Here is a 25878-nt window from a genome sequence, read left to right as displayed (position 1 = left end):
CAGCAGAGAGGTATTTGGGATTTTGCCTGGATTGCCATGCTCCAGGCTCCAGTGGGTACTCATGGACACATGGGCCAGCTCAGCTGCATGGTGTGGGTGCACCATGACACCTCCAAGTGCAATTAGGCTGGCACTTATATACCTGGTAAGCTGAAGTCTCTTGAGTATATATTTATTTTAATTGATTCCTTAAATTATGACCTGTTGGGAGATTACAGCAGAGTTGGAGAAACCCCATTCCCTCTCTCATTAGTGGAGTTTTTAATGTTTTAAATATGATCACAAAGTGGTGTCTGGCCTAATGATATAGCATAAAAGGTACTGGCTGTATCACTGCCTTCATAGTTACCATTGTTAAAGCACTGAACTCTTTTGCAGGTTAATGAAATTTATCATGATGAGTCCCTGGGTGCTCACATTAACGTTGTCTTGGTGAGGATAATCCTGCTGAGCTACGGCAAGGTAAGGAAAGGTTAATTTAAATGGAGGATATCAATATCTATAGACTTCATTCTTTTATGAACAGTGCAGTTACTGGGGACATGTTTTTTTTTTGTATTTTAATCCATATATATTGTCCTTACTAGTCTGTGAATATAAAGAACTTTCATGTTTATATATATCTATTTATTTCAAATAATTTCAATTTCTTCTGGGTTTTCCCTGTGTCATTTGAAGTTACTGCTTAGTTCTGGCAGCCTGTCTTTTCAGATTTGTTTGGAATAGTCCATGAAACATAGAGAACATTTTAGTTCCTAAAGGAAACACAATTGGGTTCTGGTTCAACTGTAAGTAAGTAACAGTAAACACAAGGTCAGTTCTGCAAGATACTGAGGGCTATGGCTGCTTTCTAAGAACTCATTTATACTTGTGCTTATTGTCAGGGGAGCTACACATGTGCTTAAAGTTAAATGGGTGTTCTGTGGAATAGGGGCCAGAAGGTAAGAGCTCTACAGATCAAATCTGTAATTAAAAATATCAAGTGTTCTTTCTCTCAGCTTCTGTGGAAGGGGTTGCTCCACAGACAAAACCTGGGTAAAAAGGAACAAAATATTAAATGGGTTTCAAAAGTATTGATCTGTTCAGTACCTGTGTCCTGTTACTGCCAAGTCAACATCAGATTCCATGGGAACAAGAACAGGACATTTCAAGTATGTTGATAACTGCTTTGGTTAAGGACATGTCATTTTAGTGCTTCCAATGCAGCATCAGGCCCAGCTGCTCAGGGCAGAGTGTTAACATCCAATACACCTTCCTGTGACTGGAGTTGTGACTGGGATTTCCATGTTCATGTAGTAAACCTGGATTCTGGATGACTCCATGTCTGTTCATGGAATTTGCTGGAATGCTGTCAGCAAAGAGCCCGTGCAGATGGTGAAGCTCCACTGGCATCCACCAGCTTGCCCTGCTCAATACCTACTGAGAATTTTCCTCCCTGGTGCAAATGAGGGAGCTCTCGGGTTTAGTCTGGCCTCTGCAGGAGACTGATTACCTGGGTACAGGTTAAATTTTTCTGTTGGAGCTTCCCCATCTGAGAACTAAACACACCAATCTATCTCTGCTTTTCCTGCAGTGATGATGATGATGATGTAGTTATGCACTTTGGATAAGCTTAATCAGATACATGTCCTAAAGTAAATGTAAAAAAAAGGTAATATTTGCCATTTTGTGATTGAAAGTTCATGGAGTGTGTAGTTAATATTGAATTACAAAATGGTTGATATATCCTTGTGATTGCTGTAATGGCAAAAAATTGATTGCAAATTGACTTGTGAATCTCATACAAATCTGATGTTGCAATAGTGGTGGAAGCCAGCAGAATTAGTACCTGGGCTAGTGACTTCTTTGCAGTCCTTAGTTCATGGGCATTTCATAATTGTTATGTGTTTATTATTATTCATCTTTAGCCCTATAGATCTACCTCAATGTGAGCTCTGGTTATTTCTGCCATTTTCCAGATGGCAGACAGTAGCTACAGCAGTCATCATTCCATCTTAAGGATCTTTGTTTTCTTGTGAAAAGCAAAGCTTTGTCCATTTATAATTCGAAAGTTACCAGTTTCATATTTTTTTGAGAGGAGAGTTGGGGTGGAGGACAGAAGCCAGCATTTTTTGGCAGGTCTTTGGCCACATCACAGAAATAGCATTTGCAGGTCTGTGTAATCTGCTTGTGGATATTCTGCTTCTGGATTCTCCATCCACAATCTGCAGTCGACAATGATTTAGCTTCTGAGTTGTCCTGCTGGTTTCAGTGGAATAATTCTGCTATCACAAGCTTGTCCCAAAGATAATTTTTCTTGCCTTTTCATATCTGACTCTTGTTTACATGAAAGACAATCTATAGCTTTCTAAAAATAGTAAAAAAAAAAAATATATAAAAGATATAATTCCAGAGCTCCTCTACTTTATGATGTGAGAACCTGCATGCCATGGCTGTATAAGAATACATCCTTTTCTGTTCATGTTTTTAAAGTTCCTGATCAGAGGTCTAGTACCAGGGAGTAGAAGGTGAGGAGATTTTTCTTTATAGGTTTGGGTTAATAAATTATTATCCCAAATGGAATTATTATCCCAAGTGGAAAAACAGAGAGAAGAAGTATATAGTTGTTATTTTCTGAACCTGTTCTGAGGAATTAGAACAAAGCCTTGAATATTTTACTGTCCCACACATGAGTACTAACAATTTTTAGGAAAATATATATTCAAAACACATAGTATTTAGTGGGGTACTTGTACAAGTTAAGGCAGTGCATGAATGAAGCAGCGTGGTTGGTTTCACAACATGAAATCGTTATCCCAGTCTTGTTTGAGTAAGCATTTCTTTTGAAAGCATGGAGCTAATATCTTCAGAATCATTTGCTTCACTGCAGGCAATTTATATATATTATCAAGGGTGCCATTTAAATAATCATAATAATTACATTATGGTTCTGTAATTGATGAAGTATGTACCATCAACGTCAGGTTTATGACAGCACTCTCAGCTATTGCCAATTCTCCACCCCTGAGCAGCCTTCTAGTGGATTGTGGGTTTTTCAGATGATTATATTATTTTATACAATATGTCATCTGTTGATAAGAATAATATGGACAATACTTGAGTTGCATAGCAACCAACCTTTCACTGGTTCTTGCTTGAAGGTACTCCAGTCTTTCAAATGTACTTATATTTTAATGTTCTCAAACACAGGCAACTATACATGCAGGAGTTTCAGTAATTTCAGGAATAGCATTAATATGTGGTAAGATGGAAAAATGGAACATATTCCTTAGTGATGAAGGAATATGACATGCTGAAATTACTTCAGGGGTGAATTGAAAAGATCAGACATGGTTTTACTGAATTAGCACTTTGTGTGAGTTATCACCTCAGGACTCTGAGGGGGTGGCAGGTTGAGCCCTGCCAAGAGCACCAGGCTTGGGCTCTGGCTGGGTGGTGTGTCTGGGGAGCAGGCAGAGTGTGGCTGGGCTGGGGTAGCTCTGCAGGACTTTGCAGGAGCTACCAGCCCTTCCCTGACTCCCCACTTTTCTCTTAGTACTTCCTGCAAATGATGTACCACAGACTGATGTGAGGGCTTCAGCTGTGCCTTGCTGCTGCCCACTCATTTATCAATTCCATCATTGGGGCAGAAAAACGTGTTCTGCAAAGGCTGCTCCATATCTGTGTTGGCTTCAGAAGCCACAATGCATTTCTCTGCATTTTCTTGACATTGACTTCCAAAGTCACTGGCTCTTTTGATGGGATGGGATACTGCAAATAAGTAAACAGGGTACATGCAGTGCATTTTTCTTCAAATGGGAAAAGAGCTGGCTTGCTTCTGCCTTTTTAACTTCAGTAGTAGGAAGATTGGTTCCAAATTTTGGCAACTGCGGATGTATTTGAGATTAATATAATTCAATGTTTGTGCGAATTATTCCACTTAGACCTATTTTGGTTGTAACAGCTCTGTAATACAGCTAGCTCTAGAATACTCAGGGAAATAAGCAAAGCAACCACGAACACCAAGTGCAGAGGAGGTTGCAAGGGATGAGCTGAGCATGCATTTAAAAACCCTGACTGGTTATTCTAAAATTTGTTTGGAAACATTTAAATACTGAGCACTGCATAAAATCCTCTCATCGCCTCTTTGAGGTGAATGAATAAAGATCATTATTCCCATTTTACAGCTAAAAAAACAAAGATGTTAAGTGTTATTTTCCAAGGCCACACGGAAGGCCACTGGCAGGCTGGGGATAAGACCTCATAAATTCCTGGCTGCATCCCCATGCTCTGTCCACTGACAATGGTGACTCTGTGTGCAGATGAGCTGCCCTTGCACAGCACAGAGGAAAGCACAGGTTAGCTGGGATGGATGTAATTAATACAGTGATTAATGAAAAACCACTTGGAAAGAATTTTGCAGGCACTGCAGGGTTTCAATGCAGCCCCCTGAGGATTTGTGAGGGTTATTTCTTGGGAAATGTGAGTGTGGCAGTGCAGGACACCCCTAAGCTCTCCTCTGGCACCATGCACAGCCTGAGTGTATTCAGCCTGGAGCAGGGTGGGATGGGCTGAGGGATGCTGGCTCTGCTCTGTGGCATCTGGAAAAGCAACCAGGAGGGAGAGAAAACCCACATAAGCTGTAAACCAGTGCTGGCATCACAACAAGTGGCTGGACTCTGACCATGTGTTAACTTGGTCAGAGTGAAAGAAGAACCTGACTACCACTGCAGAGAGCCTCTCAATTAGCTTAGAGGAGGGAAGAAAACCCAAACAGCCTTGAGGTAGCAGTTGAAGAAGAAGGTGTTATGGGGTGGATGCCTGCAACCTCATAGGACAGGACTATCCAACTGAGAAGGACTTTTCAATTTTGTATGTCTGAGACATTAGCAGAGCTCCTGCTGCCTTCATTTGGGACAGAGCTTTACCTTTGATATTTTCATAAAATGATGCTCTCTTTATCTCTGCCATCTGACCTTTCCATGCCTAAGCTTGATACAAGCAGGGGAGATGTTCTTGGTTCAGCCAGGATGGAAGTGCTGGTTCAGTCTGAGTCAGGTTCTTCTTGATCTCTGTTTCCCATAAGGCAGCCCTGGAAGCACAAATCAGGTTTATCCCTTAAATCTGGTGTTTGTCCTTACTATTCTGCTGTTGGCTCTGCTGTTTCCCTGGAGGGAAAGGGATGAGCACCTCCACTTACCTCTGCCTCTCCCAGGAAGGTGCAAAGGCTCTGGCTGAGAGCACCTGTGCCTGGCAATGCAGGGAGGTTGTTGGCTGCACATTAGGGCCATGGAGTAGCTGTGCTTGGAATGGACCTCATCAACTGCTCTGCTCAGAGCAAGGTCACCTGGAGCAGGTTGTTCAGCACTTTGTCCAGCTTGGTTTTGAATATTTCCAGAGACTCAATAATCTCTCTGGACAACCCTTACCAATGTTTGGCCACTCTTATGGTAAAACTACAGTAACACTCCTAAAGGCTTTTTTTCTTGCCCATTGCCTCTTCTCCTTTCTCTGGATCCCACTGAGAAGACTGCCTCAGTCATCTTTATTCCCTGCTGAATAGGTTTTTATATCTATTGAGATCTTCCTAAGCCTCCTCCAGCCTCTCCTTGTACTAGGTCACAAATGTGAGTTGAGTATCCTATTTTTCCACTGACATTGGTAGATGCAGAAGACCTGAAAGAATAAGCAGGAATCAAGCCCTGACCTCACAGATGAGTCTGAAGATGGAGTTGTTGACCCCAGAATTTGGCCATATCCAGTAACCAGCTCTGCACAGGCTGAGTTGCAAGGCCAGGACCTACATATGATGTAGCATTTTGGCAGCTGTTCATATTTTTGCACTGTTTTCATATGTTTCATATGGGGATAAAGAGAAGAGATATTGCCCCTCCTGTTTTTCATCTGAGTGAATTGTTGAATTCCCTTATTTATATATTAGACTTAGAGTTTATGATTTCCAGTGTGTTTTGTTGGGACCTTGAAGAATGTGGAGCTGGCTGATAGCATAAACAGTACTTTGTACTCCTGATCTGCTTACATTTATACAGAATTAGGTACTGAAAAATGTTTACAAACTCCTGCCATAAGAAAGCTTTACAAATCCTTTGAATGCAAAATGACAGTTTGCTGAATGAGCTATTTTTGTTAGTTTGGTTACCATGGACATTCAATAATTGTATTTATTTATCTTTTGCTTGTCTTGTTCAGGATGAAAGAAGAATATAGAAGTTCTAATCCAATATCCCATGAGCAATAGAAGTGCCAAGTAGAAGCAATGTAAACAGTGTGTTTTGCAGAGACTTTACACATTCAGAAAGGGAAAGTCATATGTTAAATTGTTTCCTGAACGTGTGCACTGCTGTGGTCCAACTTTTCCTGCTATAGTTTGAAGCCTGTCATGTTAAGAATATTTCTGTTCCTCCTGGAGCTACTGAAGAGCTGCAAAGCCTTCTCCGTTGGTTCTCTTGGAGCACCACCTAATGGATGAGTTAGGAAAGGTCCCAAGCATCTGACCAGCCTAAATTCCTTATGTTCTTATCACCAGGTACCTGCCCATCATCACTTTTGCGAAGTTGTACCCAGTGATGCCAAATATCAGATAAATAAAACATTTGTTTAAGGGGAGCTGCCACTCTGTGTGTGACACCAGTGTGTCTTTCACATGGGCTGGCAGCTTGAACATTCTTGAAAGGCTTGGGTAGAATATAGACTAATTTTGCAGTTTTCTTCCAAGATAAGCTTGACATTGTTAAAGAAAAAAAAAAGTTACATATTTCTTCCTTGTTCCATAATCTCCACAAGTATTTGAAGGGCTTTCCACAGCTTCATGAATGACTCGTTCTTCAGTGTGTTCATATGAGAGAACTGATAACTTCCCAAAGGATAAGAAAGTTCAGAGACCTCTCTGGCTTTCAACCACTTCTTACTACCCTGCTTTGCCTCTTTGTATGAATGGTAGAATGGTAGTTGCAACTCAGTTGTCTTTTTTTTTTTCTTCTTCTTTTTTTTTTTTTTTTTTGTTGCTTCCATCTAAGAAGGAAGGGAGTGGAGAAGAGATGAAGGCAGAATCACAAAAAGGAAGGAAAATGTGCAACATTGGTAGATGCTGAGTTTCCCAGAGAAAAGGCCCCATCTAGTTCTGTAGGGCAAACTGTCCTCGTCACCCTCTGTGGTATCTCCTTGCCTGGGGGATGTTTTCCCAGCTGAGCCCTTTCCACTTCTTGGTCAACATCTCCATCTGTTTCAATCAGCAGTTCACAGATATTTTTGCTTTTCTTGCTGTGAGAAGGAAAGTTTCTCTTTCCATTGGCAGTTTTCCTGCTGATCAGCTGAGTAATGCTCTCCACAGGCCTGCTGTCCTGCTTGGAAAGAGGTCCTTCCCAGCCAGGTCAGAGCTCCCAGCCAGCTGCAGGACCTGTGAGTTCCTGGCAGTGTGAGCCCTTTGCTGGCCAAGAGTGACACCTACACCTCTTCTCCATGTGCAGCCTGCTGGCCCCCAACTTCCCCTGTTTGCTGTGTGACAAAGAGGGATTTTACCTTTCAGCCTTTATTACAGCACACAGCTCATCTCTTTTCCTCTTTCTCATTTGCTTTGTCCATTTAATAAAGGCTTGGGCTCTGATGAAAGCCCACATTGGTTTCCAAAAGAAAATATTATTAAGTGTTATCTGATATCTCTACAAGAGTAATTTTTGGACAACATCCTTCTAAAACATATGACATCTGCCCTGTCTACTAACAAGCTCTGCCTGGTTCCATGATCCCCTGAACTCCTTTCTTCAGGACAGCAGCATTTATCTGTAAAGACAAGGCAGCTGGAAAAGTGGATAAAATTCTATATAAAGGCATGCCTGGCTTAGGAAGTCTTTGACCCAAAGACCACTGGAGCCTTGGAGGTTCTTTGGAGGGAAACACTACCTCAAATTCCCTTGCCTGGCCATACCATTGCCTGCTGTCAGGAGAGAACCATGGTGTTCGTGGTTCTTCAGTCTCAGCCAGTGCAGTTGCACAGCACAGTGAGCTTGACTCACTGATGGTTCGCTGGCCATGCAATATTTGCTGTTAGCACTGATGGAGCCTGTCTGATCTTTGGCAAATTGCAGAAAGTGGATGTTCAGGTGAAAATTTGCTAGGAATCAAGTGGGTTTCTCTTTTCAGGCTGCTGCATTACAGTGAGAAAAGACAAGGGATTAGTGACCAGATGATTTGAGGGCTCAGTGGTCTTGGAGTACTCAGCAGACAGACTGAGTTTTTCCTCTCACTCTTTGAAGTCCTCCCCACTTACAGGACCTAGACTTGCTACTTACATTCATAGCACATGGACACTCAAAATAAATGACTTCCTACTGGATGTCCCAGCTTAAAGAGCAGTATGGCTCAGTTTTATGATGTTAAAGTTGTGTAATTGGCAAAAACGTTGGGTCAGCTAAAACATGTTTTCTGGGAGTTGTGTGTTCTCAGTTTCCCCTTTTACGTGAAAGGGTTTTTTTCTTTCTCCCTATTGTGTTGGATGCAAAAACCCCACAATGCTCCACATTAACCACTTGGTCCAGCTTCATTTGCTTGAAGACAAACTCTAAAATCAGTGTTTTGATAAGTAAGCATTGAGGTTCTCTTGGACTGAGCCTGCGGTTTTGCGGTTGGAATGGACTCAGAATCCAGTGAGGGAGTTGTTGACTCATGGCAGATGCCAGGGCAGTGCCTGAGCCACGGGAGCTGCTGCTCTGCTGTGCCAGGCTGCTCTGGCCCCTGGCAGACTCGTTGTTAATCAGAGCAGTTCTGTAACCTGCTCTCTTGGTTCATTCAGAGACAAACATTTTGCTTTTGTGAAGGACTCCACCAACAAGGGTTTGGTTTAGCGGGCAGGGAAGAGATGACAGAGGACAGCTATAAAGCAGTGGTTATTAGGAAATAATTGACATTTTATTTTCTATGCTTTTTTGCTGATCATGCAAATTCAAGACATCTTTGCAAATAATTGGATACCCTTAAACAAAGCATATGTTGATAGGGTGTGTGTTTTCACTGTTTTCTGATCATTGTGTCTTAAATGATGTAATTTTTAATTTGGTAGGATGTACACAAGGAGGTCATTATGAAATAAAGAAGTATTAGAAAACATCAGAAAATATTAGAAAACTAGAGGTTTCTCAACTTCATTTTACAACATTTTTTGCTTTTGCCTCTTGCAGTCAGATTCTTGTATTGAGCTCCTTGAAGGAATGGACCTTTTTTGTGCAGTTTTAGAGAAATAAGAGTGAAGGTGATTTAGATAAGTTTTGTGTTTGTTTGCTTGTTTGTTTTTGTTTTACCACTGATGGATGTTATTAAAGACCTCAGCAACAGTCAACCCCTGTTTAAGGGACTAGGATTTTCTTGGAGAGCCAGGATTTTGCCCTGTATTAGTAACTCAAAGTTTGTTTAAGTATGTTCTTATAAATATACAAAGATTCAATAAAGGCACCACAACTGTCCCACCATTTTAAATACAGTTATTAGTTCAATTTCCAAGGGAATTATGGCTGGAAGCAGTATGATCCAATACAGGATTATATTACAACTTTTTCATTCCACAGTGGTATCAGAATCCAAACTGTGCCTCTATTTGGTTTATAAATTTGTTTTTCTGAACATTTGCAGAATTGTAATATCTTAGTTTTGCCAAAATCAGACCTCAGTTTGGCAGACACTTCTTTTATCAATTCCAGTTGTTCTTCCACAACCCTTTGAGGATTTTCTTTTTCATGTAGTCAATACTCTATGTACTCCATCATGCATTCAATTAGAGGACACGTCAAATACATCTGTATTTAAACATGAATTGTATTACTTCTCTCTTATTTTTGGCATAGGCTAAGTTTTGCTCTACATTTAGTATTTTGGAATGACAAATGCTTGCAGTACAGTATAGCATCTAAACTGTAGTGGGTTTTGTTATGATTACAGTGTTGTCATGGTAATATAATTTTTGCAAATGAAAAGCCAGGGTTCACATCTGTGGTTCTTACAAATCCTGGAAGTCCTGAGACAGGTCAGTTAGTCATACATTTTAGAGTATCCCACATACAATAAGCTTTCTAAAGTCTTAGCAGGGCACAGTATCAAGCAGACTTAGCTGGGAACTCCTAAGAAAGTACTACTAAAAAAATAAATAAAGAGGCAAATGTAATAGCTGGATTTTAAAATGCCTTTCTCTTCCTTGCTCAAGAGAACTGTTCTTTGCACCTCACCTAACACATCAGCTCACTGGAGCCAGCTAAGCTGTGTCAGTTCACCACCCATGTAACCTGTGGTTTACATGGAGAATGGCCTCCCACAGTGTGAAGTTGTGTTCTACCTTCTGAATGATCTTCAGATGAGTAATGGGATAAAAAAAAAAAATGCAATTTAAAAGACAGTCACTGAGAAAGTCTGTTTCTGGAAGTAATGGTTCAAGTACAGCTGAAAAAGTGCACTTGGTTTTACACCAACAGAGCACCCAGGAGTGTGCCAAGGTCTGCCAGAACAGCCTAACCAGCTCTGTTTCATGACAAAAGTAGTGATGAGCAGGACAGGGTGCTGGCTCTCAGCAGTTGTTGTGATAGGCTTTTCTTGGCCATTAGGCATTGATCTTCCCCACACTGGGTCAGTCTCTCCTGGTTGAGACTGTTGTGGTTCCAAAAGGGACATGGGCTCCCTGTATATCCAGGAACTGTGTATCCAGACTGGAAGTGATGGTAAAGAGATGATAAAATGATGTAAACTGACGCCAGGATGGCATAGAAATAATAAGAGTTTACAACCCAGTATCAGTTCTGTCACTAAAATACCCATCTTTTTATTTCTCATCTATTTTTAAATTTTGTTATGTCTTAGATCTCATTAAATGCAGAAATTACAATCTAACCATGAACTTTAGCTATTTTCTTGCTTTCTGGATCCAGTAAAATCTGTTTCTGAAGCATAAGTATCTCCTGATTAAGAACAAACTTGTAATGGAAATGGGATGCTTAGTGAAGTGCCTGAAAAAGCTGGGAAAAAAAATTGCCTACACTTCTACACACTGCCTAAACTCTTGGTGTCATTTTTCCCCTTGTGTGACTGCAGTCCATGAGTCTGATAGAGATTGGGAACCCCTCACAAAGCCTGGAGAATGTGTGTCGCTGGGCCTACCTCCAGCAGAAACCCGACACTGGGCACGCCGAGTACCACGACCACGCCATCTTCCTCACCAGGCAGGATTTTGGTCCATCAGGCATGCAAGGTGTGTGCCTGGGTTTGGGTTGCATTTGCATTTATTACCAAGCCGGGCTAACCATGTAAAGTTTAATTGTACATCTTTTGCTGAGCTGTGGTCAGTGTTTTCTCTCCCCAAGAGCTCTGTGCTGGGCCATTTTCAGTTGTAACTGCTTTACTTGTTATTTGATTCTTTCTTACTGATTACCTATTGGATCATTTCTGTGTTCTTACTGAAGCAGAGAAAATGGGATACATATGTAAACAGTCCTGGAAATGCCCCAAGATTAAATAATAGATTTTGTGTTTTAAAAGTTCCAAAGCTGTTGCTGTGTTACAGACAATTCATTAAAAATGTGGTTATGGAGAGGTTTGGAACAGCAGGGCCAAGCGCTGTCCACTTTTTCCTTTTTTCAGACCTCTGCCTCCTGTGAGATCAGGTTTTTCACCAGAGGGGAGAAATCTCAGAGATTTCCCATTGATTTTGAGTTGGCCAGAACTGCTGTCAACACAGGGATGGGGCTTTGCTCCCTGAGGGGTGGTATTGGGCTCCTCCATACAGCAGCATGTGGTGTTCTTTGCCTCTGTTGTCTTAGGCACTTAGAAAAGGCAATTGTAGGGCAGTCCAAGAGGTGATAAACATTTTCTTGGTGAGCCAGGAAGTTTTCATTTGTTCAAAGCTGGTTTCATCTGTTTCACAGATGAAGGAGCACATCATTAAAAGTTTGGGGGCAGAGGTCTTGGGAGGGCCGCTTCAACTATACTTGTGTCACAACAAAGGACACAGCTCACCCTAGAGCTTCCCACCACTCTGATTTTTCTGTACTTGTTCATTTTCTGAAACCCTTGGTGTTTCTCACAGGCTACGCTCCCGTCACTGGGATGTGCCATCCTGTCCGGAGCTGCACTCTCAACCATGAAGATGGTTTTTCATCTGCATTTGTGGTGGCTCATGAAACTGGACATGTGTGAGTACAACTGGACATTTGTGTTGTGCCTTTAAATGGTTTTTTGTACAAACAAATGCTGTTGACATTAAACAGATGCAATTGATGTTAAGAAACAATATTTAGGGTTAGCTCTGGTTTCAGGTCTCAGCTCTCACAAAGCTTTCTTTATGGTCTTAAGTAAGATTTATATTTTGGGATCTTCAAATGGGAAAAAAAGAACTAATACCAAAATATCTTCCAGGGCTGCTGTGGGACTCGATTGAATGATGTATTGTAGTCTCCTGGCGGAAATATAAAGTACCCATAATAAAGAAATATGAATTCACTGAGTCAGTGGAACACAGTATTCTTGCAAGCAATCCATACTAAATAAGCACATAATCTGTATATGTTAGTGCTGATAAAGGTAACAATACTGTATAGAAGCGAGGTGCCAAGCACAACAGTTCCAACTCTTCTATATATCTCATATAAAAAATGTAATCATTTTACCTGTTGACGTGATTTGAACCAATGCCTGAGCAGCAGTTGTCAGAGCTTTGGTTTTTCCCAGATCTTTTTAGTTTCTCTGTTCTCCCTCCAGAGAACTCCCACTGATTTCCCATTTTCTCTTTGGTAGAATAACAGGTACCAGAAGGCTTTTGCTGAACAGTTTCCATCTATTCTGTTTTCTCTGAGAAAGCCTGCAGGTCCTTTCTCTTTTTTTAAACAATAAAGTGTCAAAATTTATTGAAATCACCATAAACATATCTTAGTTAGACAGAAACACCTATTTGAGACTCAGATAGTATTTGCTTCCAGAATTTTTGAATTAGGAATGAAAAGAACACAGCATGGACTTTAAAAAAGACTGCAGAAAGTTTGTAATCCCTCAAGTCATATTCAGCTCCAGTCTGTTAATTTGGTTTAACTATGGACAGATATTGCCCACATTAGTCCAATAGTGCTTATTAAAAATACAATATAAGATTCTAACAAAGGAAAGGAGCAAATATATTCATAATAAATCCAAAAAGAAATTTTAAACTGTCTGTAATTTGTGGTAATTTTCTAGAAAGCATCCACCACTTTCCAAGCTGTTTCACATTTAAACAATGTGGGATTGCTCCTGGGCAACAGCAGCAGCTTGTCTGAACTAGCTTTCTGTGTGGTGCCTTTCTTTATTTCCATGCAAAGGAATTGTCTGCAGTTGCAAAATACTTTGAATCAAGCTAAGGTGTGATTTTTTTAGAAGTTATATAAAGCCCTGAATAGCTCCAGATTAGAGCCTGGGAATGTTTCTGTCAGTATTCCTGGAGGGTGGGCAGGCTTAGTAATTCAGAAATGGATTCATATTCAGCTGTAGTAATTCACAAATGTACATGTGCACAAAGCCCACAAAAGGCATTTTTAGGTATTTTTTGAAAGTGGATTAGGCTAATGACATCAAAGTACTCTCAAGGGTAAATCCTTCCATGTGGGAGTTACCCCAGACCAGCTCTAGCCCCATCCTCACCCTTACTCCCCATGACTTTGCTCATGTGAACAAGGGCTGTGGGACTTCAGAACCTTGCTGGCACCAAGCCCTGGTGGCATGGGGAGGGGCAGCACTTGGAGCCAACCCGCGGCATCACCTCTGTGTCTCTGCTGGGGGCAGTTTAGGAATGGAGCACGACGGCCAAGGGAACCGCTGTGGGGACGAGGTCCGGCTGGGCAGCATCATGGCCCCCCTGGTGCAGGCTGCCTTCCACCGCTTCCACTGGTCCCGCTGCAGCCAGCAGGAGCTGAACCGCTACCTCCAGTGAGTAACTCTACCTCCAGTGAGTAACACTACCTCCAGTGAGTACTGCTATCCCCAGTGAGTACTGCTACCTCCAGTGAGTACCACTATCCCCAGTGAGTACTGCTACCTCCAGTGAGTAACACTACCTCCAGTGAGTACTGCTACCCCCAGTGAGTAACACTCCCTCCAGTGAGTACTGCTACCTCCAGTGAGTACTGTTACCTCTAGTGAGTACTGCTACCCCCAGTGAGTACTGTTACCTCCAGTGAGTACTGCTGGGCAGCCTGTCTCCTCTGCATGGGAACAGTTCTTGTCTTGCCTTTGCTTTGACGGCAGCCTGTCACATTCACATTTTCTCAAAAATCCCTTTGCCCAGGATTTTTCTCCGGGGAAGCTGAGAAGCTTCAAAAAAGAGAAACAATTCTTATCTCATTTGATTCTCCTGTGTTTTGCTCCTTTGGAATGTGTTTGGAGATTGTTTACCACAGGTGATTGTTTTATTGGTTTTTGGGTTGTTTTCACTCATTGGCCAATCAGGGCCAAGCTATGTTGGGACTCTGGAGAGAGTCATGAGGTTTCATTATTATCTTTTTCACATTCTGTAAGTATCCTTTCTGTATTCTTTAGTATAGTATAGTATAGTATAGTATAGTATAGTATGGTAGAGTATAGTATTCTTTAATATAATATAGTATCATAAAATAATAAATTAGCCTTCTGAGAACATGAAGTCAGATTCATCATTCCTTCCTTCATCGGGGCACCCCGCAAATACAATATCAGCCCATTCTAAATTATTCTCATTTTATTTATGTCTGTTTGTTTTCTGGACATTGAGGGTGTATTTGCTGTCCTCTCAGGGATGATGGAAGGCACTGTTATGAATCTCATTGCTAGCTTTCCTCCCTCCCTACTCTAATCTCTTGCTGAGCACTGCCTTGGCTACCCAGCAGTGTTGTGTCTGTCTTGCCATTTGTTGCTTATGGTACCTGTCAGTGACAAGATGGTGCTGCCTAGAGAGGAAAATCTGCCCTTCAAGTGCTCAGGGCTTTTCTTGACTTTAGTAGATATCTGAAGAGCACACATGGTTCCAGAATCAGGTCTTCAGTTGTTAATTTTTCTTTCAGTAGCATAAATGCAGAAGCTGTTTAAACAGCTTCATCCATGCCCCTTGCCCTCCTTTTTGGACTTGACACTTCAGGCATTAGACCTGTGTGGAGTTCCCTGACAAATTCTGTTTATGACCTTTTTTTTTTTTTGCTCCTTACAGAAAAAACCCTCCCCTTGTTATGTGCAAGTTGTACAAAAAATATGGGAAAGCTACTACCATAACCAGCAAAAGCTGAAAATTAGTAGGAAAAAAGTACAACAAAATACATGAAGTAAACATGAGTCAGTCTTTTTGTCAGTACTTTTATTATTGTAGATATCTTAGGCGTGGCAATAAAGAATAAAAACATTGTGAGGGAAGTGTGATTGTTTCAATTAGCAAGATCCTCCAGAGCTTTAGCCATTAAATAAAAATCATCTGGCCTAGAGGGCTGCTTTACGTTCTTTTAAATACAACTATTTATAAAATGTCTTATAACAAAGCAGAATGATGGTTTGCTTTGAAGTAAATCTAACCTCAAAATTCTGCTTTCAGCTATTGGTAACTTCAAGACAACCTTAATGATTGCCAGGATAGGCTCGTGTATGGTGTCCTCATGTCTGTTAAATAACTGGGAGACATTTCAGAGATCCTGTGGACGGGGCTGGTGTTGTGAATCAACCAATTCTTACACTGTGTTAACCATTTGGTGGGACTGGCATCAGTCCTTTGTGCTGGCATGACTTGGTCAGATGTAATTCTACAGGCTGTCCTCATCCTTAGGAGCAGAGGAGAAACTTCCATGTTGATCACACAGAAAGAAAACTTAGTTTAAACTATGGATGGAGCTGGGAGAGATCAGGAGAAGCAGAGAGAGGGAACAAACCCAGCTGAAGTCTGTAAATGAGTCACTGCTTCTCAGGGAGGACACAGGGAAACTGTAAGCTCAGTGGTATTCTGGGCTGGTTACCCTGGCCTCTGCTTTTGAAACCTCATTTGAGAGACAGCTGCAGGCAGCAAGAAGTTCTGCAAATGGAAAATTAATTAAACTTTCTTTTCTTCCTGGTCTCATGTGGATTCTTCCTTTGATTCTTTCCACATAAGAGGCCTGGAGACTGATAGGAATTTACCTGCAAGCTAAATGGAAATTACAATGGAAGGGCTTCAAAAAAAGATGTGTAGAATCCACTGAAGGTAGATATGACATGCTAAAGTGAATTGCAATATTAGCTGCTCTTCAGGACCAGGATCTGAGAAATTATAGGCTCTATTTTGTTTGGAACAAAAAGGCAATGAAACCACAAACACTGTGAAAGCCTCACAGCCCCATCTGTTCCTGTAATTGTTGCCTGTTGCAGCTCCTACGATTGTCTGCGGGATGATCCCTTCGAACACGACTGGCCCTCCCTTCCACAGCTGCCAGGGATTCACTACTCCATGAATGAGCAGTGCCGCTTTGACTTCGGGCTGGGATACATGATGTGCACAGCTGTGAGTACTTAACTTTAGCTGCTGCTATTTCTCATCCAGGAGTGGTCTCTGTGTCTCTGAAATGTCCTCAAAAGGGACAGCGTAGTGAAGCCCACAAGGAAAGATATTGTGCCTTCTTATCTGTAAGCAAGGATTAACAACTGAATGTTGACATATATGTTATTCTAAGTATCTCTTGGTTTTTTTTTTTTTTAAGCTGGAGTTACAGAAGTAATTATTGTGCAGTTTCATAAATATCTGTAGTTGTCAAGCAAACAAACTTGCTGTGTTATTGAGCCTCCTCTTGCTGGCAGCTGGTTATTTTGCTACAAAACTCCCACCCAGATGTGAAGGAGATGGATTTGCTGCCACATCTCCTAGTGCTAGCACAGGGCAGCATGCTTTTATGATCCAATTTTATGGAAAGCGTGATGCATTTTGATACCTTGCAAGAGAAAATAGGCATCACAGCGAGTAAAGCTCTTGATGACACAGTTGGCTCTTGTGTATGAGGAAAATAAGAGGCAACGTCTAAGTTTAAAGCAAGGCAAGGTTAGTGCTATTCTCAGTGGACTGGCCTCAGAAAATAGAGTCTTCTGCAGCAGGGTTGTGACTCCCACCTCCAGCTCCTCAAGTAGAACTAAATATTAAATGGAAAGAGATGTTTTCAGCTGCTGGCAGCTGCTGACACATAACATTTCTGCTTTCATTCCCATCTGCAGGAATATATGAGCCGAGCAGTGTCCCTAGATAATGGATGAGGACCTTTTCAGCATGAGCTGTAGTGTTGTGTCTTTACACAACTCCCTCTGATGCTGCCTTGGAAGAATGTCCCAGCCAAAGAGAATCTTTTCTTACAGCCATCCTCCAGAGCCTGGGAGATGGAGGCTTTCTATTTTTCTTTGTTCAGAATAGCCAAAAGCATGTCCAGACATCATGATTTAGTATGTTTTGTGGTGGGTGCTTCCCATCCTCTCCTATAGAAGCCTTTGCCTTGTAGGTAAAATGCTGATTTATTCATTGGTTTGGGACCTGATCTCAAATTTCCATCCCCCTAAGAAGGGGATTACAACAGCTGAGCTTAAGTCTGAGCAGCTCATTTCCATCTCCCATGGGTGCACAAGGATTTTTTGCTTTGTTTGCCAAATGAAGCAGCCCCATTTGGAGAAGCTGTAAGAAAAGGCAGTGTGTGTCTCACTGCCTGAGGAAGCTGGTTGGTCACTTGTGTAAAACTATTTTTGCTTGACTTCATTCCATCTCATGCAGATGGGATCTCACCTCAGAGTCATGATTCTGTATGCTCAAATATTCAATCCACAGACATCACGGTGCTCCTCAGGGATCAGCACTAACAACTGGCATTTTAAACCTAGGAAAGGAACCCCCCCATCTGCAGCTCCTGTTGCAGTTTCCAGTGGGAGCTCTCTCAAAGCATCACCCACTCTGATTTTTTTGGTGTGTTCCAGTTCCGTACATTTGATCCCTGCAAGCAGCTGTGGTGTAGCCACCCTGAGAACCCCTATTTCTGCAAAACCAAGAAAGGGCCTCCGCTGGACGGGACCATGTGTGCACCGGGGAAGGTGAGAGCTGTGTACCCACACACCTCTGTGTGTTCACATGTTTTTGTGTGCAGCTGGGAATGTTCCTCTCAAAATTAAGAGGAGCAAGAGAAGAACCTGTCTGGAGGACCTGAGGTTTGCTAAGATGTGGGGCAAACTCCTGAGGGCAAGTGAGGTGCTGAGCATTAGCTCAGCTGGTTGGAGCATGGTGCTAACAGCACATGGGTTTGATCCCTGTAGAGGCCATTCACTCAAGAGTTGGACTTGCTGATCCTTGTGGGTCCCATCCAACTCAGAATATTCTGTGATTCTGAGCAGTGTGAGGGGAGGACATGGGATGTGGGCTGGCGTGTCCTGCATGGCCGCTCTGGGACCATTAAACCCCATCCTCAGGCAGGTCATGGCAGTATCTGCCCCACGCAAGTCTCTGTGGCAAAGCCAAAAATGGGGAAATTTCCTGTCTCCTACGACTCTTTTGAGGTCAGGGTGTTGTTCTTGGACCAGCAATGTTGCCATGGTGCTGCCTGGCCTCCCTCATACAGAGAGCAGTGGGAGCTGGAGAAACATCCAAGCCACGGCCCTGGAGCTTCCCGGAGGGAAAGGATGGATGTGGGAGCTGAATGCCAGCTAGAGAGAATCCCCATGACAGCACAGAGGGGCTGTGAGCAGAGAAGGGCAGGTCTGTGGGGATGGATTTGCAGGTTTGATGAGAGCCCAGGGAGGCACAAGGAGTGGTGGAGGGATGTGTGGGGTGGCAAAGGCTCAGAGAGCTCCGTCGGCGCAGCCACCGCGCTGGAGCCGCTCCCAGCCCCGGTTCTCCTCCCTGGAGATCACACTCTGCTCACTGTGGGTCTGAGCTCCAAATCCTTTGAAGTCTGATGAAAAAAATCTGGCTTCCCTGGGCTTTGGATGCAGTGACTGAGGGGGAGAGGAAGATGTCGCTACTTGGAAAGGTTTTTTTACAACCCAGTGTATGACATCATTTATGCGATAAATGAACCGTATTAGCAGCTGCTGTTATGGCTTGAAAAGTCTCTTTTATGAAAAAGTTATGTTAAATTAATTCCCCAGCAAGTCACGCTCTGTTCAAACCACTCCCTTCTGGTTTTCTCTTCTTTAAATTACTCTTGTTAAAAAAGCTTTGTTTCTTATTAAAAAAAAAAAAAATTAAAAAATTAGATTACAATCCAAAATTTTAGACAATTTGTTTGGATACACTTTTCTTTATTTTGATTTTTATACTAAAAATATTCATGACCCCCAACTGAAAAAAAAAATATATTCCATTTTGTTGCATCACCCTCTTCCCTGCACTATTCATTCATATTAGTATTTGAACAGAAATGAGGAGAAAAAAGGAATTTGTAACCCTACAGTTAAGGATCTGTCAGTGCTTCCATTATAAACAGTTTGTCAGGATATTATGCAACTGAGCTGTAAAAATTTTCTTTGGACTGGAACTTGGGATCCAAGGCTTCGGCAAGCTGTGCAGACAGCCAGGCTTTTGAGCTCTGCAGAGATGCAAGAGAGTATGTGCACATTCTGAAGTTTCAGTAGATGATAGGACTCTGACTGTTTTATTCTCAAGGGAGCTGTCCCAGTTTTTTGATAAATAAACTTGCTGCCACCTTCCAGAAGAACCTGAGAAAATGATGTAAAATGAAAACCATTTTATTAGATAAGGCTCAGCAGTCTGAACTAAATGGTTTGGGTTTTTTAAAATAGAGTGAGTTCTGGAGGTTATATAGCTGACTTTATGTGTCTGAGCTCAGCATTTGACCAGTGTATTTATTAGATGTTGGTGTTTTTAATACAGGTACATCAGATCAATGCTTTTACATCTGTTCCTTTCCTTTTCATCCCTGCCCTTGATTTTGCCTTCCCGTGTTCACTCTCTTCACCAACTGGGACAATACCAGAGGCTCTTGCCTGAATGCATGGGACTATAAAATGCATTTATTGCCCAAAGCTGGGACTCAGTTGCTGTGGGGCAGCTTCCCTCAGGTATATCTCCCAGGATACCTCATCAGCGCTTGAGAAAAATGGAAAATAATTTCAAACATAATCTCCTATTTTCTTTGGAATCATGCCAGAAGAGAAAAGTACAGAAACATAAGCAATTAAAGATGTTGATTGAGAAAGATTCATTTGTTTCCCACTTTAGAGACTTGCAGTTTTCATGATTTCATACCACTAATTCCCAGGGCCTATTTTAAGCTCAAACCAATCACAACACTGCTGATGTGTCACAGAAACATCCTGGCTTGCTGCAGCTGAGGGGACGGGATGCCAGAAGTGAAAGCGGTGCTGGGGAGGCGGGTGGTGCATGGATGTTCTCACCTAGGGCTGGTGTTCACATAACTGAAAACTGATCCCAAATCCAGCAAGATGCCATGGAGGAGAATCCAGTCCAGCTGCCTCCTTCCCAACTGGTGGTCAGGGGGCAAGAACAACCATGTGGGAGACGTGAAATCTGGAGCACATTTTGGCAGGCAGGATGGGAAGGGGCGTGTGTCTGCACACCCAGGCTGTGTCCTGGATGTTCCAGACATTACCCTTTGAAAGGGAAGATGAGTCTTTCTAATGCTGTCTATGCATGTGTATGTATGTGTACAGATAAGTATGTATATTTATGTAAATGTTTGTAAGCTCTTCTGTGCCTGTGGTTATTTGAACTAAGTTGCCAAAAGAGTGAGGTTCTGCCATTTTGAAAACTTCTTAGTAAATCTTCTTGTGCAAATGGAGATACTGAGCAACCATTTTGTTAATTGGCAGCAAACTAATAATTTGCTGGGTTTAAAGATAAAAAAATAACACATTCTCCTGGACCTTCCCAGTCAGAAAAGAAAACTACTATTTTGACAGAGTCCTAAAGGAAATAGAGTAATTTATACTTCTCCCAGCTTGATTTTTTAAAACCAGATTGAGTTTTCAACAGCAAGAGGGAAGTTTCTATCAGTTTTGTGAGGCTTTGATGATGCGGCCACTTGCAAGGGTCATGTTACCTTCCACAAAATAATTCTGGTGTGTAAAGTAAAGCATATGGAGGTTCAGAGTCTTACTGTGGAGTCACAGACACTCCATAAATTGCTATAGTAAACCATGCAGACAAGACATAACTGTGCAAAGCTTAACTCTGCCCAGCATTCTGTAGATTGAAAGAAAACATATGCTGTCAGCTGATAATTTATTTACTTGTATACAATTCTGTCAGCTCTACCATTAGCCTCAGGCTTCTGAATCCAGGCAAACTTCAGAAATCTATCATCGGTTTTTTTTATTCCATTTTTTAAAAATATTACTCTTCTGGGGAGACATTTATGTCGGCTGAAGTAGCTAACTGCTCTCCACAGGGTAGAAATAAAACCCAGAGTCAGTCACGCAGGGAGATCACATGTTTGAGTCCATCTGCTTGCTGCAGTGACTAACATCAAGGTTTGCAGCACCTGAGCCTTCTTTTTTTTCTTTTCTTGGAGAGAGGTTAAGAGCCTGGTAGCTGCCCCTGCCAACCAAGCTGATGTTGATCTTGGATTTGGCTTCTGTGCCAAGGATCCAGCACAAGCCTAGCAGGTCTTCTCTTTGCTTGCACTGTGCTAATGAGATGATCTGAGTGAAACTTGGAATGATTTTTTATTCTGTCAGGAAAGGAAGGGAATGATTAAATATTGAAATAAATAGATACTTTTGAGAAGAAATATGGACCAAGAAAAGAGGGTTCTGAAAACACTAATGTGTACTCAAAGCAATCCAGTTAATTTCCCACTGAGAAAGCTGACCTCAGCTTCTCTTGGAGACAGGAGACAGATGGGTGAGTGTGTGCTGTGTTAGTCACCACAGAAACGGAGAATACTTGCTTCTCCACTGAAGAAACTTTTACTGCCTCAGAGTAGTCCTCAGTGTTGGAACTTTCAGTTCATCCCTTGCAACCAATTATTTCAGACAGATGGAGCAGAGCGGGCCAGCCTGCGTGTGATGGGGAATGCAAATAAATCAGTGACCCCCTCCTGATGGGACCCCAGGACAGTGAGGAGAACTGAGCACCCCAGCCTTGGTGCAGTATGAAGGGTGGCTTGGTAGGTACTGGGGCATCAAGTGAGGAGATCAGAGAGGTGCCCATTGCTGCCCAATATAAAATAGTTACAGATACCCACAGAAGATCTTCAAGTCTTTTCTTGGAAAATTGACTTGCAGATGTGTTAAGCCCACAGGAACACACTGGCTCTTTTTTTGGCATCCACAGCAGTTGTTTCAAAGAACTGCTGAAAACAGCAGTGGAATGTTTTACTGCAAGAAATTTAAGCTCCCTCTCCTGGAAATTGCACTTGTTTTGGACTGCCCTGTTTGCCAGAAAAATAGGCGAGACTGCAAGAAGTCATCTTCAACTAAGAAAATAATTTGCATTTACCCATTTTTTTCTCATTTAAAAAAGAAAATTGCTTTAATATGCTTCATTCTTTAAGTGAAACCCCCTGTTTATGAAGGGAATAGTGCTTGAAATTGGCTCTTTTCCACCTCATTATGTAGTTAATGTAGTAGCAATAGGAGGGGTTGGCTTTAACTTCCTTTATTACACTGGAGATTGCTCTGTCTCTGGTTTTTACCTTCTCATGCATTTTCTTGCACGGATCTGCACAGAGTAAGATTCATTAGTGAATCATTTTGTTTTCTGTAGGCTTCTTTCTTTTAATCCACAAAAAAAAGGCAGAGCTGGGGATGACTCATTTTACACAAATGCTTCTCTCCTAATAGCTCTGCCTCAGCTTCCCAACAATCAGCATCTGACCAGCTTCTGCACTAAAAATCAGTGCTGCTCTTCTCTTTACACAACAAAGTCAATAACATTATTCCATGTTTGCCTTCCAGTTCAGGGACCAGTCTCAATGTCAAAGAGGGGGTTTATTAGAGGTTGTTGCAAACCTACATCCTATTTAGCTATTCCTGACTAAAACAGGGAAAAGAGGCTGGGAAGCACAATGTCGTCACATGTCTCTCCCTCTCCTCCATGAGTCCAAGCACTGGATTCTGGATCATCACACAATGAACATAGGCTTAATGGCTCCTGAAATGGATTTGGTCACTGCTGTGGAACTTACACCTGAGAGATGCAGCAGCCTGATAAAAGGATGTGTGAGCAAGCACAGATCAGGAGCTGTCACTTCACATCTGCTTGCAAGCCCAGCTGAAATGTCTATTGACAAGCTGAGACACTGCCAGCTTCCCCCACATTGCTGAATGGTCCCCTGGCAGCACAGGGCCCCACGACTCAAACTGTTCAAACAAACCTCTCTAAAGCCATAAGTAAACAGTCCCTGAAGGGTACAGCCCTGAGCTTCTAAACCAAAAAAAGCAAAGGACATATTAGCATTTTGCATTTCTTTCATGCTTTGCTGAATTATCTCTTGTTCTGTCAAACATCTAAGAAAAATCTGCCCATTACAGCTCTGGAGCAGGATTGGTATAATTGGCTTTGTGGTAACTCATCTATTTCAATAGGTTTTGACTTTGAATATCTGAAGTCATGGGAAAGAAAAAAATAGTTGAAACCTAATTTCTACTCTCTCTTCTACTCCTTGTCCAACCAAATCAGCCCCAAAATAAATTGCATGAATATGAGCCAGTCACTGAGCAGATTAGTGAAACAATAAGCTCTGCCTTGTCACCATTCTAATGATTCTCTCTTGAAATTCAGCATTATTAATGATTATGCTTCACTTTTAGATTTGTCTTCCAGATCACTAATCACTCTATGCTCAAGAACACTCTCCTGTTATATATCTTCTGATTTTGTTTTTGCTGGCAGCATGCATTTAGCCATATGCTTGTCTTGTGCAGCCTGCCAAATTCCTGCATTCCAGGGCTTGTTAAGCTGTGTAAAATGTTGTTGTTTACTTGAATGTTAAGGAAAGTAAGTGACTGATTTCACTTGTTGTTGCAGCCATCTGTGCTCCTGAGCCAGAGCTCTCATCCCAGCAGTAACTGTTAACGCAGACAAACTGTGACAGCCTCATGCAAAGTCGTTTGTTTGCTGGAATATATTTTCCAGCACCCACACTTCATCAGTAGACTTTTATGAAAGCAGAAATAGTACTGAAAGGGGCCAGAATCTTGTGATCCTTGAGAAGAATTCTTTGTGACTTCAGCTGAGAAAAAATTCCATGGTTAGGGACTGGAGAAATTGGTGGAAAGGCATTGACAGGTTTCTTTAACAGGAGATGACAGTAGAGATGATCAGTACTGGAGCTATGAAGGCTTTTAAAGAAATAAAATAAATCCCTTAATAGTTTGGGGAATGTAGCAAATTCTATGTTTCAACTGCCGTGGAATGACTGTATTAAAAACCAGGTAAAAGAAAGGAGAAAGTGTGGCAGAGTGTGATGAAGTGTGCAGCTGCAGGACTGCTCAGGGCTGTACCCAAGAAATGCTTCCTGTTTTTTTTGGTCAGGTTTACGATGAGATCTCCAGAGAGACACTGCAAAAGCTTTTAATTAAAAGCATTAATTAAAAGCATTAATAGTCTACAATGTGAGCTTGCTTTAATTCCTTGCCACTTGGCTGATTGCATTTATTATAGGAATATGTGTGTGGATTTGGGAGAGGCTGGGCAGGATGGTGCTGTGGCCAGAGCTCTTGACTGCTGCCTGGAGAGGCTGCAGGCAGTAGTGGAGGCAGGATGTTACTCTTAGCCTCCAAGATTTGTGATTCTGCCATTTCCCTTAAATGATATCCCTGCTGCAGACAGGTGATGAGGAAATGTAACACTGACAACGGTTTAACGAACTTGGTAGAATTGAAACCTGCATGCACACATGTGCATACTGACATGTAAGGTTGTAAAATCTGAGTGAGTTTGGGATCATGGGCACAATCTGACAGCAAGTCCCTCTATTTTCTACTGGAGAGGTGAAAAAAATCCAGAACTTGTGCTGAAAATAAAATGTGTGGTGCAACAGCTTCTCATCTGATGTAAGTTAATAATCAAATCGTTCTGACATCTGATTCTCTCTTTCAGCATTGCTTTAAAGGTCACTGCATCTGGCTCACACCAGACATCCTGAAGCAGGATGGACACTGGGGGGCATGGAGCAAGTTTGGCTCTTGCTCCCGCACGTGTGGCACCGGGGTGAAGTACAGGACCCGGCAGTGTGACAACCCACAGTAAGTGACACCCCACTGGTGTGCAGAGGCTGCACAGGCATCCTCAGTGCATGGCCAGTGCAGCAGAGCAGGAAAGGATGCGGAGTGGTGCTTGTTAAATCTGACCCATAGCATACGTTGTCAGAAATTCTACTTTTGGCGCCCTTAGCAAGTCATGAATCATCTTTATTTCTCAGTTTATCCATCCATTTAACTGGTTACAAGGACTAATACAGTACTGTTTAAAGCATAACTAAAAGTTTAGAGTCCTAGATATGTCATTTTAAAATGGGAGTCTGAAATAATATAAGTGATTTATTGGATTTTTTTTAACCTTTTAAAATGTTTTCTTTAATCCACCTTTTAGGATATTTCAACAAGAAGGTCTTAAAATATTTTCAAACTGTTTTTATTCCAAGTTGGAACAAAGCTCCTGAGATCAGAACTTTCCCCAAAGTTAATTTTAAGAATTTTGAATTGTCTTGCTTTAATAACTTACATCTGATTGGGTCATCTAGATAATGTAGAATAATTCAATTTCAGTAACAGTGGAAGTAAAGTATAGTTAATAAAGATTGCTGTATACATATGATAGGAAATGTGTAATTATTGCTATCTTAGTGTGGTATCATAAAATGTCAAGATCCTAACAGCAAGGACTAAAACAATTGTTGGAATTAAATTATTTTAACAGAGAGAGTATTTTTAACATTGAAT

General features: G+C 41.8%; 1 protein-coding gene across 1 annotated transcript in view; it reads left to right on the top strand.

The window, feature by feature from the left end:
• ADAMTS2 (ADAM metallopeptidase with thrombospondin type 1 motif 2) overlaps positions 1–25878 on the top strand; it is a 174833-nt gene that overhangs the window by 125271 nt on the left and 23684 nt on the right. Inside the window, exons 5-11 of the mRNA XM_071443303.1 lie at positions 379–462; positions 11068–11224; positions 12059–12164; positions 13783–13926; positions 16357–16489; positions 17935–18048; positions 25037–25182. Of these exons, the coding sequence (XP_071299404.1) occupies positions 379–462; positions 11068–11224; positions 12059–12164; positions 13783–13926; positions 16357–16489; positions 17935–18048; positions 25037–25182 (884 nt within the window). The remainder of the gene's footprint in view (positions 1–378; positions 463–11067; positions 11225–12058; positions 12165–13782; positions 13927–16356; positions 16490–17934; positions 18049–25036; positions 25183–25878) is intronic.

The sequence above is a fragment of the Agelaius tricolor genome, unplaced genomic scaffold (assembly GCF_023055355.1).
Source record: "Agelaius tricolor isolate 1412-34295 unplaced genomic scaffold, bAgeTri1.0.p SCAF_18, whole genome shotgun sequence".
NCBI lineage: Eukaryota > Metazoa > Chordata > Aves > Passeriformes > Icteridae > Agelaius > Agelaius tricolor.
Note: the sequence above shows the minus strand (reverse complement) of the source record. Positions and strands in the feature narration are given on the sequence as shown.